The 20,196-nt window shown below is 49.1% G+C and overlaps 2 protein-coding genes across 2 annotated transcripts in view; both read left to right on the top strand.

The window, feature by feature from the left end:
* fkbp8 (FKBP prolyl isomerase 8) overlaps window positions 1–5,089 on the top strand; it is a 15,094-nt gene extending 10,005 nt beyond the window's left edge. The window contains exons 7-8 of the mRNA XM_035413287.1: window positions 2,502–2,636; window positions 3,485–5,089. Coding sequence (XP_035269178.1) covers window positions 2,502–2,636; window positions 3,485–3,571 — 222 coding nt within the window. The 3' untranslated portion in view covers window positions 3,572–5,089. The remainder of the gene's footprint in view (window positions 1–2,501; window positions 2,637–3,484) is intronic.
* A 2,367-nt stretch (window positions 5,090–7,456) lies between these two features.
* ell (elongation factor RNA polymerase II) overlaps window positions 7,457–20,196 on the top strand; it is a 54,378-nt gene continuing 41,638 nt past the window's right edge. The window contains exon 1 of the mRNA XM_035416345.1: window positions 7,457–7,631. Within this exon, the coding sequence (XP_035272236.1) occupies window positions 7,497–7,631 (135 nt within the window). The 5' untranslated portion in view covers window positions 7,457–7,496. The remainder of the gene's footprint in view (window positions 7,632–20,196) is intronic.

The raw sequence follows: 20,196 nt of genomic DNA, 5'->3' as shown, positions 1-20,196 counted from the left end.
ACTGGAGTGTGCACTAGAGTTTAGGGTGTTCTGTACTGGAGTGTGCACTAGAGTTTAGGGTGTGCTGTACTGGAGTGTGCACTAGAGTTTAGGGTGTGCTGTACTGGAGAGTGCACTAGAGTTTAGGGTGTGCTGTACTGGAGTGTGCACTAGAGTTTAGGGTGTGCTGTACTGGAGTGTGCACTAGAGTTTAGGGTGTTCTGTACTGGAGTATGCACTAGAGTTTAGGGTGTGCTGTACTGGAGTGTGCACTAGAGTTTAGGGTGTGCTATATTGGAGTGTGCACTAGAGTTTAGGGTGTGCTGTAATGGAGTGTGCACTAGAGTTTAGGGTGTGCTGTACTGGAGTATGCACTAGAGTTTAGGGTGTTCTGTACTGTAGTGTGCACTAGAGTTTAGGGTGTGCTGTACTGGAGTATGCACTAGAGTTTAGGGTGTGCTGTACTGGAGTATGCACTAGAGTTTAGGGTGTGCTGTACTGGAGTATGCACTAGAGTTTAGGGTGTTCTGTACTGTAGTGTGCACTAGAGTTTAGGGTGTGCTGTACTGGAGTATGCACTAGAGTTTAGGGTGTGCTGTACTGGAGTATGCACTAGAGTTTAGGGTGTGCTATATTGGAGTGTGCACTAGAGTTTAGGGTGTGCTATATTGGAGTGTGCACTAGAGTTTAGGGTGTGCTGTAATGGAGTGTGCACTAGAGTTTAGGGTGTGCTGTACTGGAGTATGCACTAGAGTTTAGGGTGTGCTGTACTGGAGTATGCACTAGAGTTTAGGGTGTGCTGTACTGGAGTGTGCACTAGAGTTTAGGGTGTGCTATATTGGAGTATGCACTAGAGTTTAGGGTGTGCTGTACTGGAGTATGCACTAGAGTTTAGGGTGTGCTGTATTGGAGTATGCACTAGAGTTTAGGGTGTGCTGTACTGGAGAGTGCACTAGAGTTTAGGGTGTGCTGTACTGGAGTATGCACTAGAGTTTAGAGTGTGCTATATTGGAGTGTGCACTAGAGTTTAGGGTGTGCTATATTGGAGTATGCACTAGAGTTTAGGGTGTTCTGTACTGTAGTGTGCACTAGAGTTTAGGGTGTGCTATATTGGAGTGTGCACTAGAGTTTAGGGTGTGCTATATTGGAGTGTGCACTAGAGTTTAGGGTGTGCTGTACTGGAGTGTGCACTAGAGTTTAGGGTGTGCTGTACTGGAGTGTGCACTAGAGTTTAGGGTGTGCTGTACTGGAGTGTGCACTAGAGTTTAGGGTGTTCTGTACTGGAGTGTGCACTAGAGATTAGGGTGTGCTGTACTGGAGTGTGCACTAGAGTTTAGGGTGTGCTGTACTGGAGTGTGCACTAGAGATTAGGGTGTGCTGTACTGGAGTGTGCACTAGAGTTTAGGGTGTGCTGTACTGGAGTGTGCACTAGAGTTTAGGGTGTTCTGTACTGTAGTGTGCACTAGAGTTTAGAGTGTGCTATATTGGAGTGTGCACTAGAGTTTAGGGTGTGCTATATTGGAGTGTGCATTAGATTTTAGGGCACCGCAGTTGGGGTATGCACAGTGATGCGGTCTGTAAATGGTTTGATGGCATTCAGGTTACCATCATAGCTGGTACCAACAAAAAGGCTACTTCATACGGGACTGTTAGCGTGACTTGCTTGTCGCATTTGATGCGGTGTAAATCTGTGAATTAGACGTATTGTTCTAGCGCGCTCTCCCACTTCCTCACTGAGGGGAAACCACTTTCTCTGTGACGTTGTGTCAGTTCCTGTGAACTGCAGGGAGGTCTTGGGAGCACGGTGTCAAACCCCGTAGATGAAAGCGCCTGCTCGAGCCTGTCAGGCCACATTTTTTTCCCCTGAACATTCTAGGTAAAGCGAGGTTCCTGTTTACATTGGCGGGGAAACCATGTGACTCTTCAGAGAAAATGCAGCCGGGGGAATGTACAGCACACGTCTTACATGAGCGTTTGGGGTCATTTGCATATCTCTGAAACGTTCATGACGTTGAGAACTGGAGAAGTGATGTCAGGATAAACCAATTCAACAAACAAGTTCTTTATCGATTGTTACTTACGTTACAGTCACGTTCTTTTTCATATCGGCTACTCTCATTTTGTAGCTGTAAACCTTGGTTTGAATCAGCAGATAAACTCTACCATTGGTAATAAGGATAGGGAATTCATTCTGACCAGTATATCTCCTTTCCAGCGCCCTGCTTACTTTAAGTGCCTTTAACTGTTTGATTTTGTTCTGGCTCTGTTTTTTTATCAAACACTGTTGATTTTTCCACATCGTGTTCTTTGGCAGTGCTACTAAGGCATGCTCCCTTTTGTATAACTGTAAGCGTAGTACGATTTTTTTAATCAGTGGAAAATGCAACTTTGTTAAGGTGTAATTCTTGCGGTCTTTTCTGTGTCTGTGATGATAAAAAATGAGGTTTTGCGTCACACCGAGCTTCCGTGGCGGTGCAGAACGGTGCCGCTGGCCCACAATCCCCTCTGCTCTCCCTCCGCAGACCATCCACGCCGAGCTCTCCAAGCTGGTGAGGAAGCACTCGGAGCAGAAGGGGATGGAGCAGGCCATGTACAAGAAGATGCTGGGAAACCCCTCGTCTGGACCTGTGCAGAAGCACGGGGCCAAGTCCTCATGGGTGAGACGGACGGCGAAAGGGCGCGTGGCCCTACGGAAGGGCCGCCCAGCCCCTGTTCCTGGAGATCCACCTTCCTGCGGGTTTTCATCTCAACCGTAATTTGGCACACCTGACTCATTATCATTATCAGCTAACTATCAGCTCAACGAGATCTCTGGCTGCTGAATGAGGTGTGTTTTGTGAGGGTTGGGAGTAAAAACCTACAGGACGGTCGATCTTTATGAACAGGGGTTGGGCAGCCCTGCTCTAGCTGCTGAATGAGGTGTGTGGCTTTGTTAGGGTTGGAGTGAAAACCTGCAGGACGGTAGATCTCCAGGAACAGGGTTGGGCAGCACAGCTCTGCAGCGTCAGAGATGCTAAAGCTCTATAGGGAACTCACGTGCTGGCTCTCAGAACACAGCGATTTGACTGAATGGAATGTTCCCTCATAGATCCTTCTCAGCAGTGACGCGTCACCCGATCGCTCGGTTGCGCAAGAGGGAAAGGAAATGGCCTCACGTTGTGAAATTTTGTTGACGCAGCCATGGATTCTGAAGGACAGTGCTGCCTGTGTGTGTGTGTGTGTGCGCGCACGTGTGTGTGTGTGTGCTCCAGTTGCTCGCTGTTTAAATGCAACTCCCCAACCCGCCAGGCGACTAGATAACCTTTAGCGACCTGTGTGACCCCCGCAGGTGCGGCCTGACATTGGCACGCCGCATCGACGTGTTTGAAAGTTTAAAAACGTGACTGTCGTGCGCCCGCCCACGAGGCGCTTCGATCGAGAGTCGCTCCTGTCTGGTAAACGCAGCGGCGCTCTTCTCTCTTCTCCCACCCCCCCCCCCCCACCCCTCCACCCCTCCCCCACTCAGGGCGTCACCTGGAAATGGCTGTTTGGGGCCACCGCGGTCGCCATCGGCGGGGTCGCCTTGTCCGTGGTCATCGCCGCCAGAAACTGAAACGGACCGGGACCGGGGTGTCGGTGGACTTTTCCCGCTCCTGCAAAGAGAGCCGCCGAGCGGCCGCGCTCTGATTGGGCAGTTGGGCAGGAGGGCCGCGCTCTGATTGGGCGGTTGGGACTCCCGCCCTTATTGGTCCTGACGGCCTTCAGTCCTAATTTCTGCGGCAGTTTTCACACGTTCATCGTTTCCGTGAAATTTTTTGAAAGACAGAACTGGATGGACGAATAGACTCTAAAATGATTGTCTCGTTCACGTTCATATGTGAAGCTACATTCATTTTAAATGTGTTCATTATATATCGCTGAGACATTTATGGCTGCCAGTGCTATTTAACTCTCCCCCCCCTCCTGAAGTAATGATTGTGAATGCGTATGAACTGAGCATTTAGTTGCTAATCTCAACTGGCTAACATTCAGCTGGCTCAATGTGTATATGTATCTATTTGATGTTTCTATCTGGTGTTTGGCTCTCCTGTTAAGAGGATGGCCCTGATGCTGAAGCCCTAAAGCTTACCTGGATGCTCTCTTTTCAGTCAGTCTGGCCTCAGCCACCATCTTGTAAATGCATAAAATTACGAGCACTAAGCGTAATACTGTTGTTCTGTTCAGTGAGAAAGACCTTAATTGGCCTCTGGGAACCGGGGAGAGTGATTGACAGCAGACCATGCATGCTGGGAAGGGCTGAACTGATCATTGTTGGGATTTTTTTTTAAATGTGTTTTTGTTTTTGCAGATACAGAAGAAAGACCTTTGCAGCTCAAGTAATCGTCTGGGTAGTAATTCCACAGGGAGGCTTGCTCCCTGCTACCCCCCTTTGATATTTCTGGGACCAAGTTATTTTTTATTTTTTTGTTACACAGGGATCCTTCCAAAATCTTTTTTGTATATTCTTTTTACATTGATTAAGCGTTGTTGTTCAGATAATGTTTTTTTTTCTATTAAGCTGAAGGATTACTGTATGAATGGAAGGACAGGACTGTTTGTGTCGTCATATTTATTTGTCAGAGGTGTTTGTTTGTGTCACAGATGGAAAACAAAGAGATGTTTTTCTTGCTCTAGACCCGGCCCTGTATGAGGACTCCAGACATTAAGGCATGTGGAAGAAGAGCGTTGTGAAATCGCTGGGTATTTTTTTTTTTTTTGCATGATGAATTGCGTTCTGTTGCTTCACAAGCCTTCTCATTCTGCCAGTACTGGGTTGGACCTGAGCGCTAGTGATGCTAACGAGCTACAGGCAGCCAGGTTAGGTTAGGTTGAAGCTGAACAAGTTTGGTTGAAGGTGAGCTGTGTGATCGGCGTTTAAGCTCGAAGGCCTGCAAGCTGCTCACGAGGTGCATTCGGTGTGTGTGTATGTTGGTTCAACCGCAGCCCCGGGGAACCAAAGGTCCTTTTAAATCACCGGGATTTGCAAAGCAGTTTAAAATTATCGCCTGGCTTCGCGCTGGGCCGAGGGTTCAGTGGGATCAGTAAGGGGAGTGAGAAAATCAGCAGCTTTGACAAAGATCTGGACAAAAAAGAAAACAAACATATTTGAAGTTTTGTCAGTGGAGAAGCTGCCTTTAAGCTTCCCTGGGATGCAGCCTCGTTTCTGAACTTGTCTCCTGGAGCCATTTTTTTTCGTGAAAAGGCGAGAGACAAGAAAAGCTCAGGCTGTGTGTTAAAACCTTTTTAAATGTGAAAAATGAGACCTTATTCTAATTCATGCTGTCATCGGATGAGTCCAGGTACGAGGTTCTTAGCAGACAGAGCCACCAACCGCGGCAGGGTAAAGAAGCGACAGCACGACCATTGGACTGTTATCGTGGGGATGAGGAAAGGAATTGGGAGTGGGGTAATGGGTATTACACGTTACTCATTAACTCAGACAGCTGGAGCTGTTGTCATAAGCCGAGTTGATCCCGCTCTGACGGGCGGAGTAGTCGTTTTTCCGGCGTCTTCGGAGCTAAGACCCGCGCTCTCGCGGTTAATGACGACACCGCTAGCGGCAAGGCTTCGGCTTAAAAACCCCGCAGCCCGATGCGCCCTGTTGTTAAAAGCAGCGACTAAAATGAAGTGCCATGTCTGGTGCAATTTTGGGGGGATGGGTGATGGGGGGGGGGGGGGGGGGGGGGGGGGGGGGGGGCGTGAACTTGGACAAAAATCCTTGTTAATATGTATTTTTTTTAAAAATGTACTACAGTCTGTTAGTCTGACAAGAGACTTGTCGAATGCCGATGTTAAATAAAGTGGTAAAAACTGCCTGCTTGGTGAGAGGGTGGTAGTTTCACAGATCACATTTCTTGCGAAATTCTTCTCGACTGCTGAGATGTACTTGATTTCAAGATGTTTTTTTTTTTGTTGTTGTTTTTTTTCCTCTACAGCCTATAGTGTTATTAAAGCCATGTTTGTATGCCTGTTTCCTGGTCTTGTTTTGCCATTAATATGAATAAAAACATTTTCAGTTCTTTAAGAAAACATTCTCTTCACACAGGTTCGTTTAACATGTTGCTCCTTGTGGTAACACGAGGGTTTATGTGTTTTACTCCGCTACAGTTCTGTGACATGTCCTGGAAATCATGTTGAAATGCAGCCCATCATCGTGTTAATCTTTATATTTTATTTCTCCTGTGCCGTATGCCCAGTCTGAAAGTCTCACGGCCGGAAACTCCAGTGCATTCCGTAAAGTAGTTGTTTAGGATAAGGTTCTCAAAAGTTTTTATTTATTTATTTATTTTTTTAAATGTTATTCCATCCTACACGTATGAGTCATCTCTGTCCATCAGTTCCAGATTCATCACTCCCCCAGTTTTAATGCCCCCAGTGTAAAAGTGGAGTTTTTGTGTGGTTATGGCTCTCTGTTCAGTTTCATTCAGACAAGCAGCTAATTTCTCGGTCAGCAGTGAGGGGGGAACTGGGGAGACCAGCTGGAAGCTGTGATATTTCCTTCTGCTAGTGGGTGAAACTCCAGAGGAGTTAGTCACTGGTTTCTTCCAGCTACCGTCTATTGAAAAAATTAAAAAAAGATTGTCCTGTTTTTCGTTGTGCAGTCCCAGCAGGCTGTGTTCTTTTGCGTCAACGCATTTTTTCATATTTCCTCAAACAAGGGACAAAAAGACAAATTGCAATTGAGATAGTTAAGCTTTTTTAACGCTAATACTTAAATTCTGTATGTTTAATATATCGTTTTTCGTGTAATTTCATTAAATAAATACAATGTTTATTTTCGGTAAGTATATATTGTTTACTACATAATTATATTACAATAACAGGACATGTTAATAAGATGCTTAAATAATTTGTCTGGATGGCTTATGGTAGTGTTTGTCGTTTTTTTTACACTAGCTGTTTTTAATTTTAATCGCGAGTAATGGTGGTTCATCATAGATTAGAGGGTTTCAATCACTAACAGAAACAACTGCGCAGATTACGTGTAAATATCCTTTTTAACGGGACCTTCCTGTATGATGGATTGTGTCACGCTTTGACGTCTACTGACGCAATTCGCTGGCCTCATGTTTTCCCCTTCCTACGCACTTTCCCAAAAGACCCAGGGTGCAAACGACTCGCGGGGAGTCTCCTCACATTTCGTTCCAGGTTATTAATAAGTAATGACACTGGAATTGTCCTGGAGAGAGCGTATCTATGAACGAAAAGATGCATGACGTTTTTCTTAGCCAGTGCGAGAAGGCTCGCGAGCATGCAAAGCACCCGATGCCCGGCCTACAAACGTATGGACACACCCACGTTCTTATACATATTTATGATAGAGGCGGAGATATGGTAGTGACTAATGATTAATTAATATGCCTCCGTTTTTTTGTTACTAAACCACGCCTACATTTTCATGCATGCCGCTAGTGATTCATGAATATTCATTTATGGCCAAAGGGAGTTTTGTTGCGTTTACTGAGGGGGCGCGTGAGCGTGGTGGAAATGGTAGCAAGATGGCGGCGCTGAAGGAGGAGCAGTGCTACGGACTGTCCTGTGGAAGAGTGAGCAATGGCAGCAACGTCTCCGTCTTTCACGTTAAACTTACTGACAGCGCCTTGAGAGCCTTCGAGGCCTATCAGACCAGCAAGGTAAGGGACAAATTCGATTCCGCCGACCCAGTAAACTTTGCCACAAGACTTAAAGAGATCTTGCTATTGCTGCGGTAACGTTAGGTGTCTAGCTAGCTTAGGTGAGCTAGCCAGCTGGGCTTTTTGAGTCCTGTCCATTGCTAGTTAGCTAGCGGGTTCTGCTGTGTCTGCTTTTTCGTTACGTTCGTCAGTTAGGTTACGCTAGGACTCTTGTAGAAAGGTTACTCGGTTGTAGCTACCATTCGCCAGTTTGCTAGCTTCCAAGCTACCATGTATAGCTCGTCTTTTACTGCTGTAGTCAGCTAGTAGTAGTCACTGCGAGCTACTCATAAATCCGTCAGTTCAGTTGCATGGAGAAATGACTCAAAACTAAATCACAAAGCAGCTAGCTTCCACTAGATAGCCATCCACCTAAACACTACATATACAACGGCCATCTAGGCTGTAGTTTCCTCCAACAGCCTTAAAACAGCAGTAGCTAGCTCAGTTAACGTTATCTTAGATTGGGTAGATGACCAACATTCGCTAAATGGAGTCCACACGACAGACCACTTGGCTAACTTGTTTGCTAAAATGACCAGCTACCCAGATGATGGTTATTTTTTCTATTAACCTACCGCATACTACGCGTCTGAATTTCTAGCTAGTTTGTTACCGACAGCTGACTAGAAATGTAGAGCTAACGAACGTTAGTTGACCTTCTGGCTGCTAACTAATCTCCCAGTGGTAGCTAGCTAGTTGGCCAGCTCAAACACTCGGAATTAACGTTTGCTAAAGTTAGCTTGCGAGTTTAAGCCGAGGTTCTGGTTAGCAGATTTCGAGCTAGCAATCTAATTAACGGTAGTTCACTGACGTTTTTATCTGCCAATATTGTCTTTTAACAATAGCATATCATCAAGTGGTTAACACATTTATTTAACGTTAGTTTTGGGAAATTTTTAAAAACGCTAACATGCTGACTTTCCAATCATATCGAGCAAATTAACGATACACATTTTAAATATAAATTTATTGACTAACTTTATAGTACTAGGCTAACAGCCGAATTATGTTTAAGTACTAGATGGGCAACAGTCTTGTTTCGTAAATAACGTTAGTCTAAATGTATCGGCTAGCTGACCAACTAATTGGCTGTACCTGACTTTTAGTTTGCTAGTACCTGGTTAGTTCTTAAGCACTAATCTACTGGCCAGTAGGCTTGCTAGCTGCTTTCCTGACGCGTATACATATGAAGCCGAAAGAAGCAACAAGTTGGAAATCCAGCCAAACTGCAAGCGTGAGCTGGTGCTTTATAGCCAGGTGATTGGATACGTGTTGCAAGAATATGTTAAAGGTCCATCAGTGTTTAGCTTAACAGAGCCAAACATAAATACGTTACTAATAAAGTGCTGCAGATTAGAATAAACGTGACGTTTTCTGTATTTTAGGCTTATAGCTTTGTAGCCAATTTAAAGGTTTATTTTCGGTGGAACACGCACAACAGAAATGTACAATCTTGGGTTGTTTCAAAACTGTTACCGGTAAAAAAAATTAAAAAATAATTTTAAAAGTCTTGCAAGTTCTGTAATACTAAATATGTTGTGTGAGACATAATTTAGTAATTATTCGTTTCTTTAGCTACATGTTTTGTAATCCAATTAACTAGCCTCGAGTATTGTCTGTCCAGTATGCATTCACTTTCCAATCGTTAAGTGGTTAGGCCAAATTAATGTTGTGGATCCAGGGTAGAAATTTTTATACTATGGATTGTTTGGATAGCCGTAACCTGGAACACGGGGAAATAGTCTATGTCACTATGTTGTAAATGGCCGAGTCATGGCACAGGTATCTAGCTGGGTGAATTTGTTAGTGGGTGACTCGGTACAATGATACGTTGCTGGTCTTTGGGAGGGGGGAATCCAAGAACGCACTGTGGAATGCGAAGCATTGCGGGAATTGGCTGCTCTGTTGAAGCGTCAAGTCAGAAATGTATCACAAACTTGCTGAATTTGTGCAAAGCGCGAAGAAAATTCAGAACGGTGTGAGAGTGCATGGTCTCTCTCTCTCTCTCTCTCTCTCTCTCCCTCTCTCTCTCTCTCTCTCTCTCTCTCTCTCGCTCGCTCGCTCTCTCGCTGCGACTGTAACACAAACTTTGTTCAAAAGTATTATTTATGGAGAGGAAGTATTTAAAGGGCCACTCCCAGAAAAAACATAAATCGATGTATCCTATTTTAAGTTTCAAACCGGTATTGGCAGTTCCCAACGGAAGCACGTTACGATCTGCAACAGTTCCCGTGCAGTTTATCTGAATAGTCATTTTTTATGCAGTGGTTTAGCATGGGCTAGTGTGTACATCAGTGAACTGAAAGCTGAGCTAAGGAAGGCCACGGCCTTGCTGCGCAGTGTACCGGGAAGTCTCACGGGCTACCCTGGGGATTGTAGTTTACCCTTGTAAGGACTATGCTTGACCAAGAGAATTCATGACTCATTGCATAGAGACTTTGCAGCGTCGCGCTGATTTACAGGCATCTATCGTTGACGAGAAACAATGAGCTGTACCCACGAACCACTATCCTACAAACCAAGCTACAAGGACCGGACCACACATTTCCGTTAATATAACACCGTGCTGATGATCGTTGCATGCAGATCTTTCGGCGTTCGTGACACTTAAATGCAGAGCTTCAATCTGTCTGGTCATGGGCATTGATTTTAGAGAGAATAATGGATAATGGTGGGGTTGAAGAGAACTGTCAGTCAGATCCGCGCATTTACCCAAGGGTACCGTATTTTACTGCTGTACTTAGACTGCAGCATTTGCATACCGCAAGTATTCATTGGTCACTCATCGGGGAAGGAAACGGAAACTAAATTACGGTGGTCTGTGTCAGTGATTATTTTGAACGGTGCATCCCTTTTAGTGCTAGGGAATTGCATGGAAGCTTCTCGTTGCAGCTTATTTAGACCCAGTAGATATGTGTTTGTGGCCAATCCCTTTTATCTTGATGGACCCACGCCAGGCTGGTTGCTGTTAGCTGGTGCCAGGGTTTGCTTGGGCTTTCATGTGCAGCGCCAGGGCTGCTGCACATGCCGTTACATGAACTGGGTCAGAGTGAGCATGCTCAGTAGAGAGAAGCGTTCTCTCAAGTAAAGAACAACACGCACGAGTGAAACTAACTGACTACCGTTGGCCCGGTTTTTATGTGGTGTTTTGGTTTATGCCGTTCTCTCGGTGGTGCTTTTTTTCTCTTGGTACTTTCCGCGATAAGTGCAGTGCCAGCATTTTCGCAACAGCTGAAGCTGTCAGATTATTTCTTTAGTTTCTAGGATACATGTTTTCTAGGCACAGATGCTATGTGGAATTTTAGAGGTGGTACCCACAGTCTAGCTGCATTTCATGCGTTATTGACCAAAGCCCGATCCCCAGTATTTCCAGGAAGCTCTGACAGACACAAGCCCTTTACACAGTCCTTAAGCCCCTCCCTTGGCCTGCTTGTTACCAAGTCCGTACCATGTGCTCCGTAGGACCAAGGTTTTTCTCAGTCTTTTTATACAGCAGCCAACCAACTAAATTTATTAAGGACAAATTGCAAAATATGGAGAATAAACAAGTAAAATAGAAACAAGTATATTGTTATGGCTGCAGTTGTGCAGTGTGGACCAAAATCACCGAGTTTGATTAAAAAACTGCTTTTCCATATGTATCTGCAGCAATGCATATGGAATTTTTATGATTTCTGTGCCTGTTATGGTATTTAGTTTTTTTTTCTGTAAGTTACTGCTTGGTAGCAGTGTGGATAGACACACGTGTCAGTTCGTTTTAAGCCTGACGTTAATTTCCAGCAATGGTCGCTTGGTAGGCTTGCATTTAACTTTTTTTCAGCTGTGCATTGTTGAAGTTAGTATGGCTAAAATCAGATAAAACAATGTTGTAAAAGAGGTAAAATGTTCTGATGGACACGGTGTCAAAGGCCCTTTTCCCAAATCTAGGAACAGTGTGTAGGAACGCATCTGGGTAACATCATTTTTAGTCGAAAATTCGGGTTCATTTGAGAATTCAGATCTAAAATGAACTGTTGAGTGCAACTGCGAGCTTTCGTCCTGGCTGACGTGGGGGGTAGGGGTAGGGAGGGGGGGGGAGGAGAGGGGGGGGGGAGGGAGGTTAAAAGGTGGCCCAGGAGAATTCTGTCACTTTCTGTCAGTCCCCCTCGTTAAGCTTCCTCACACAAGAGCCCGAATGGCGGCTCCCCCGAACGCAGTTTCCACAAACGCAGTGCTGCGCGTTGTCAAGCAGTTACGGGCGCACAAAGAGGAGGCAGAGAAAGAGCCGTCATGTTCCAGAGGCTCATTTGTGCTGACGGAGGAGGAACACGGAGAGGAACAAACGGGGACCGACGCGAACGCGGCGCCGGGGACGTCTCTCTCTCTCTAAACGCGGCGGGCGGGCGGGTGGGCGAGCGACGGCGACGGCGGGGGGTGTTTGGCGGGACGCCGGCGCTGAGAGGGGTGGAGCGTAGGGGCGCCAGGACGCCCGCCGTTTCTCGGGAGATGTAAAAGGGGGCGTGACCGAATGGCGGACGGCTAGCGTCGCTGTGTGGGGGGGAGCGGAAGGGATGGTACACCGCGCGCGATGAACGGGGCGCCAAACGTCAGAGGGGGGAATGACGGCGGTTCTGTTGAGCGAAGCGCGTAACGCGCTCGGGGCACAGCGGACGGCGTGGAGCGGTCGGACCCCCTGGGGTGACCCGAAACAGGCCTTTCTCTCCCCTGCTCCTTTGGCTGGGCACCGACGCTGGAGGGGTCAGACTCTCAGCCCAAAGCTCACTGCCGGGCCTCCTTTCTGAGGCACGCACCCCAAAAAAGCTAATTTCTCTGCCTGTGCAGCTGAAACCTGCTCTGTGTCTGTGTCTGTGTCTGTGTCTGTGCGCGTATGTGTGTGTGTGTCTGTGTGTGTGATTGTATGTGTATGTGTGCTTGTATGTGTACGCTTGCGTGCGCACGCGTGTCTGTCTGTGTGTATATACATGCATGTGTGTGCTTTTTACCTGCTGCTTTGGTATACGCATTTGAACACACTGCCTGTGAATGACATGAAGTGGAAGAACATGGCACAGCAAGGGCGTCTGTGAGAGGCTAACCTCACCAGTGCTTTCTCTGGCCGCGGTTTGTGGCAGAGCAGCTCTCTGTAACGGGCTACAGAGGTTAGCGTAGCGCCAGGGACGCCGATGCGTTATTCTCCCCGGCCTGTGAGGTCATGGCTCCGCTCTGGACGACCGAACCGGAAGCTTCCGGTGAAATGGACCGCAGGTTCGCCACCGGCACGGCGGACGCCGATGCGGTTGTTTTTTTTCACTTCGGCCATTGTGGCTCCGCCCCGGCCTGACCTCCACAGAGGAGGCCTAAGGGGTCAAAGGTCACTCACACGCAGCAGAAAGGCTGATTGGGCACCGGGCACGGCCTTGCATGTGACGTCACGGGGACTCTCAAAATGAGATCAGATTTCGGGTTGCTGAGGGAGAGGAAATGAAAATGGCTGCTGTCAATTCGTGGCTCAGACTTGTGCACGATCTTGATGCTCGGCAGGTCGGTAGCAGAAGTCACAGTTAAAAATAAATAAATAAATAAATAAATAGATAAATAAATAAAAACTGGGGGGGGGTTGCTCTTGTGATCTGTCTGGTTCTGAACGATTCTCTGAGCCTGCAGTCCTCTCTTCAGCTCCCAGGAAAAGAGGTGGTTAATTTTGCTCTACTTTTATTTCCCCTGAAAATGATTTTGTCTGGTTTTGCGGTGGGTTGGTGGGAGGGGGGGGGGGTGTGTCACTGAATGGTAGCAGAAATTAGCTGGAAAACCACTGGTGGTGTGTTTAGCGGTAACGTCGGTGGGCCGAAGGAGGGAGAAGCAAAACTGCCTGCTAACGGAGTGGAGCGGTATTATTCTGAGAGCAACGCTTCCTGTCCTCAAATGAAAAACAGACCCCCCAGGCGCCCGGAATTAGCACAGAGCCGCTGTTCCCCCTGCTCCACCCGCAGAGCCGCTGTTCCCCCTGCTCCACCCGCAGAGCCGCTGTTCTCCCTGCTCGTCCCGCAGAGCCGCTGTTCTCCCTGCTCGTCCCGCAGAGCCGCTGTTCTCCCTGCTCGTCCCGCAGAGCCGCTGTTCTCCCTGCTCGTCCCGCAGAGCCGCTGCTCGTCCCGCAGAGCCGCTGCTCGTCCCGCAGAGCCGCTGTTCCCCCTGCTCGTCCCGCAGAGCCGCTGTTCCCCCTGCTCGTCCCGCAGAGCCGCTGTTCCCCCTGCTCGTCCCGCAGAGCCGCTGTTCCCCCTGTTCGTCCCGCAGAGCCGCTGTTCCCCCTGCTCGTCCCGCAGAGCCGCTGTTCCCCCTGCTCGTCCCGCAGAGCCGCTGTTCACCCTGCTCGTCCCGCAGAGCCGCTGTTCCCCCTGCTCCTCCCGCAGAGCCGCTGCTCTCCCTGCTCGTCCCGCAGAGCCGCTGTTCCCCCTGCTCGTCCCGCAGAGCCGCTGTTCCCCCTGCTCCTCCCGCAGAGCCGCTGCTCTCCCTGCTCGTCCCGCAGAGCCGCTGTTCCCCCTGCTCGTCCCGCAGAGCCGCTGTTCCCCCTGCTCGTCCCGCAGAGCCGCTGTTCCCCCTGCTCGTCCCGCAGAGCCGCTGCTCCCCCTGCTCCTCCCGCAGAGCCGCTGTTCTCCCTTCTCGTCCCGCAGAGCCGCTGTTCCCCCTGCTCGTCCCGCAGAGCCGCTGTTCTCCCTGCTCGTCCCGCAGAGCCGCTGCTCCCCCTGCTCGTCCCGCAGAGCCGCTGTTCCCCCCGCTCGTCCCGCAGAGCCGCTGTTCCCCCCGCTCGTCCCGCAGAGCCGCTGTTTTTTCTGCTCGTCCCGCAGAGCCGCTGCTCTCCCTGCTCGTCCCGCAGAGCCGCTGTTCCCCCTGCTCGTCTGTGGCGCGGCTCAGCGAGGGGGCTTTGCGCCGCTCGGAATTCTGGGCTCCTGATTTCGTCGTGTTTTTTTTTGGCCCTGCGCGTTTGGTCCCCCTCGGTTCTGGACGGACGTCCCGATGGAAAGCCCGGGTGCCTCGAGGGTGCGTGAGAATGTTCGAGAGGTACGAAACGTCCCCTGTGGGGGAGGAGCCTGGACACGGATATGGACGCATACGCACGCGATCACACGCACACACACACACACACACAGGGGCACACGCGCACACACACACACACACACACACACACACACACACAGGGGCACACGCGCACACACACACACACACACAGGGGCACACGCGCACACACACACACACACACACACACACACACACATACAGGGGCACACACACACACACATAGGGGCACACACACATACAGGGGCACACGCACACACTTGCATGCGCACACAGGGAAGGCACAAACACCCTGCATTTTGAGTTGTGTTTCTGTGCGACAGGCCCTAAACAGACACTGTAAGGCTTTAAAAAAACTTTTTTTTTTTTTTTTTTTTACATTTTTAATGCTTTGCTTTACCTTCCTCTGGCCTCCCAGCCAGCTTTTCCCCTCCCCCTCTTGTTTACAGTCAAAGGTAAACGTGTGGCAACTTTACACGGCCGCAGCGCATGGCTATTTATAAACGCCAAACGGCAGTTTTAAAGGGGACGCGTCTGAATGTTCGGTGAGGCTCACCTGTTGCGAAGCAGGAGCCGGTTTGGTGAATTAATTTGTGCCGGAACCAGACCTCTGGCTACCGCGCCGGTGGATTGAAACGCCGATCTCACCCGGCGCCGTGGGGGGAGGAACCGTTTTAATTCGTAGCTTCCCAGCCTTTGGCAGTGCATGCTGGGAATTGATGGAGCTTTGTGTTGCTTGACCACGACTGAGGCTCAGAAGTGCTTTTTGTGCAGTCGACCGGCGCTGTTTCGGAAAACGCGTTTACGTTCCGCTCCCTCGCCATCGAACCGCCTGCAGATCGGTCTGTGAACCCTGCCGCCCAAACCCCCCCCCCCTTCACCCACACACCCCCCACCCCCCCCTTCCACCCCCACTGTAACCGAGAAGCTAATTTGCGCCTGAAACGATGCGCCCGGCTGCTGACCTCTGACCTCTGGTTGTGGGTGTGAATGCGGGAAGCCTCTGAGGACAGAATTAACCCGGAGAGAACGAGCCCGGCGAGGGCGAGCGAGACCCGTGTGGTTTCCGCTGGACGACGCCTTTCGGGCGCGCCCCTGGGTGCGTACGCTCGTGTCCCGACGCGAGCGCGTTTCCGATTTTGAGATCCGGTACCCGAGCCACGCCCACACAGCGCTACGGAGCGCTCCGAGGCCCCGCCTCTGCTCCGGTTCGGCCCGACGAGCTCGTTTAGGTTTGGGGCCCCAAACTTTAAACGGCACGCGTTCGCCATCGTGAGCGGACTGGAGATTCGGGCGTCTGTCACGGTCACGGAGGGAGAGGCGGGCAGACCTTATCCCTCCTTTCCACACACAGGGCGCAGCCTCTACCTTTTTATTTACTTTATTCAGCCAGGTAAGGCCCTTCGAGATTAGGAATCTCTTTCGCAAGAGTCGCCGGGCCGAGGCGGCGGTGAGACAAACGGAAAGTTGCAGAATCTCGGGGCCAATCACACCCCCCCACACACCTTGTGCCAGCAGCTCTAGAAATACACGAGTCGACACACACCGGCAGTAAAGATGAAAACAGCGTGCGACAGCTTCGTACAAAATACGTTAAAATCACACGCAGTGAGACCCGGGGGAATGGGGTTATGCGAAACTATAACGAAGGCCGACTCCCAGTTGTCCCCGAAGCTTCGCAGTATAGCACCTGCTGCTGATGGAGCCGTACTGGAGAACCGGCCTCTCTTCTGGGACCGCAGATCGATCGGGACGACCGGACCAGGTCCCCGTAGAGTTTGAGATGTCGCCGCGTGTCGGTGGGGTTGGCCGAGCTGCTCGAGACCGCCGCACACTAACGGCTGTGCTCACTGATTGGCTCCGGTCAGCGTTCGGCTGATCCGCGGTGAGTCTGATCAGCGCCCCCCCCCCCCCCACCAGGGCGGTTGGCATTGTCAACTTTATATATGATTGTTGTCAACGAGGGAAAATTAAATGTAGGTACACCGAGCTGTTCAGTTGGATGCTTGCTGTTTCTGCTGCTGATTTTGAGAAGGGCTGTGCGCTGGTGGTTTCCACTTCAGGAACAGTCCTGGCTATGTTACGTAGTCGCGGTGTTGTTTTTTGGAACATGGTTTAGGGAAATGGCTGGCTAGGGAATAGTCGAATAGTGCCAAATTTAAAAACGACTAACGGCAGAATATGAACCCTTAAAAAATTAATTCATTAATTTAAAGAAAGGAGAACGCCGTGTGCATATTGTTCAAATGAGGCGAGCCTTCAGGTGGGGCGACCCTGGCGGGCTGTAACCCGGCCCTCGTGCCTTGCGGGGGTGTTGATTTCGCCGGCTCGCACATTCAGTTCGGGGCGGAGGAGCCGCGTGAGCCGCCGCCGTCGCCTGGCGTCCTGTCCTGCAGGTGTTTCGTTAGGTTTTTTTGGGGGGGAATTCTGACGGGCAGAACTGGCCCTTTCGCGGCCTTCCGTTGATCTTTCTGACTCGTCGGTGCATTTCGCCCGACCCTGTCACGGCCTAAAGGGCTCTGTGCTTACATAACCATCGTGACCCTCCCGTTATCTTTAAAATCATTTCCACTGAATAATGTTTAAGGTTACCTCCTGGAACATGGAGGTCTGCGCGCTCTGTATTCCACGAGAATAATAACCACCTGTTGTCGTTATTTTATTGGACGTTTTTACCGTTTTCATTTGTTCTCAGATGTGTGTAGGTGTCCCTTAATATACGTAATTACAGTAATCTAACCGCTTTATAGTTATACTTAAGCGAATAATAATGCACATATACAGTTCAGGCCTAATACTGTTGGCGTGTACTGTAGGCCTACATGCCATGCATATGTATTCACATATACAGGGTTCTGCGTTTGTAGGCCGATTGTAGTTTTGCTTGAGGACTGCATCAGTCAGTCGTACAGTTCTTAGCTGGTTTACTTGACATTCTTTTTCCAGAAGGAATGGCTTCAATATAAAATCATGCTTTTTAGCTGACATGTTGGAAGTGGATGGAATTTTTGATTGCTTCGTGATGTTATTATTATTTTTTTTTTTTTAGATAAATTGATCCAAATCGATGCAGCCAAACATTTGTATTCTTTTATGTGAACGCTTATTTAAGATGATTCCAGCGCGTGATGCTGGCGGCGGCCGCGTCCGCGTCGGAGCACGGGGAGCGGCGGTGAATGGAGTCGGCAGCATTCCTCCTCGCGGTCGTGACGGCGCGCGTGCTTTCTGGCGCAGAGCCCCCCCCCCCCCCCCCGGCGTCAGGCGCTGAAGCGATGTCCCGGGGGGTTATTCTCGGGACCTCTCTGCTGGCCCCGCGGCCGAGCGGTCTGCGTGTGGCGTTCCCGCCGCGGCGGTACGAGCAGCCTGTTCTCCGCTCTGCACGTCCTGCCAGACGTGGAACCCGTGAAGCGCGTTAGGGGACGGGCGCTGAGAGCGACCAGCCCGTTGTCCTTTTTTGAAAGACTGCACGTTCGTTCTTTTGAAGACGGCGTGTTTTTCTCCGTGCCCGTGTTCTGGGCTGTAATGGGAACCCTGCTTCATCACGTTCGAGTGCACAACGCTCAGTCCGGAGACCGCGCTCTTGTTTTCATCATTTATTGTTCTTGTTTTCATTTAAAATACCGTTTATATAATGATGCCATTTTTCTTCACGGTATTTTCTGAGTTGATTGTTTATTTATTTTTTTCTTTTGTGTTCTTTGTGTGCTTTTTATTTCTCATGAAAAGCCATGTTTAAAGCCAGGAATTCTTCAGTCCACATTGCAGTGTAGCTCCAGATGGTGTTATGGTTGACTTAAAAATAAATAAATAAATAAATAAAAGATGAAATAATTAAGATAAAATTGTTTCATTAGGATGCCTGTCAGTGAGTTGTTAGAGCCACTTCCTGATCCACACCTTTATTTTGCCTCTTTGTCAAAACCAGCTAATTGGGCTCACTGCAGTGAGAAGGCAGCTTTATCCTTCTGTAAAACTGGTACCTGCGAGACTGGCACCAGCACGCCGCAGTAATGCTAGCTCCAGATGGCTGAGCTCTGCTTTTTGGGACTCTTTTTTGGTGTCCCACTGACCCCAAGTCCAAGAGATGCAATTCATCACGGTCAAATTCCCGGAAATATGTTAAAATATGAAATAAATGCGTAGATCGTAGATATGGAAGGACCAGGTTATGATTCATAGATTCATAACAGCGTTGCAGTTTTAACTTCTCTCGGGGTTGACCTTGGATGTAGTGCAGATGGAATTTGTGGAATTTTTCTCACTGCTTCTGTTAAAGTGACTTCAGGTGCTTCCCTTGTTATCACCCGCAGATTCTTTTTTTTTTTTTTTTTTTTTTTGCCAGCTCGTTTTCCCACAATGCCTGGAGGCAAAGTGTCTCTCTCGCACACCTGCCACACCTTTTAAACTCCTTCGTTTCCCCCCATCGGGGCAGCTGGAAGCATTTCAGCGTGTAACGTGCGTATGGTTCGAACAAAAAAAAAAAAAAAATGTTTTCCCGTAAAGGAAAGTGCATGACTGCAATTAACTTTCTGTAACAAATGGCAGCTTCGGAGTCTTTCAGACATGGCCTTATTGGGTTCCTGCAGCTGCTGGGCTCATGTTCCAGGTGTTTAAGTAATAATTTGTTTTGATGCGACGTGACCTCTTCCATTTCTTTCACCCGTTCGTGGGGAATACGGTTTTGTAGGAATGAACACTCGGTGTATTCTGCCTGTGTTCAGGTGGGTGTAGGCAGTGGAGTATAGCGTGGAGAAGAACAGAAGACGCATTACCGGACTTAGTTACTCTGCAGGTTGGGTTTATTTTTTGACTGGTACTGGGCAGAATTCTTCATTCAGCCGAACCGCGTTCGCTGATTTTGTTCCGTTGCAGTGAAACACTAATTACATTGATCCAAGTGTTGCCCCCAGCTGCTTGCTCTTTGTGTTTATGCTAAGTTGAGTCACTGAAACACTGTAATATCACAGCCCGGTACGCTGAATATCGTCTGTTTGTTTATATTTGCCGTGTAAGAAAATACTTGACAGAAACAGATGCATGGCCTGTGGAATATAGAAAAGGTTATATCTGGGCAGCCGGATGACTGGTGTGAGCCGGATGACTCCCGTGAGTCAGCAGCGCGTCCCTGTAGTCAGGAGTGTGTGTGTGTGTGTGTGTGTGCAGTCAGGAGTGTGTGTGTGTGTGTGTGTGCAGTCAGGAGTGTGTGTGTGTGTGTGCGCGCTCACTATGTGTGCAGTCAGGAGTGTGTGTGTGTGTGTGCGCGCTCGCTGTTTGTGCCCTCAGGAGTGTGTGTGTGTGTGTGTGCTCACTGTGTGCAGTCAGGAGTGTGTCCCTGCTCGCTGTGTGTGGAGTTAGGTGTGTGTGTGTATGCTCGCTGTGTGTGCAGTCAGGTGTGTGTGTGCTCGCTGTGTGTGCAGTCAGGAGTGCGTGTGTATGCTCGCTGTGTGTGCAGTCAGGAGTGTGTGTGTGTATA

Source organism: Anguilla anguilla, chromosome 4 (assembly GCF_013347855.1).
Source record: "Anguilla anguilla isolate fAngAng1 chromosome 4, fAngAng1.pri, whole genome shotgun sequence".
Classification (NCBI taxonomy): domain Eukaryota; kingdom Metazoa; phylum Chordata; class Actinopteri; order Anguilliformes; family Anguillidae; genus Anguilla; species Anguilla anguilla.
The sequence above is the reverse complement of the archived record's forward strand: the minus strand, read 5'-3'. Positions and strand labels throughout refer to the sequence as shown.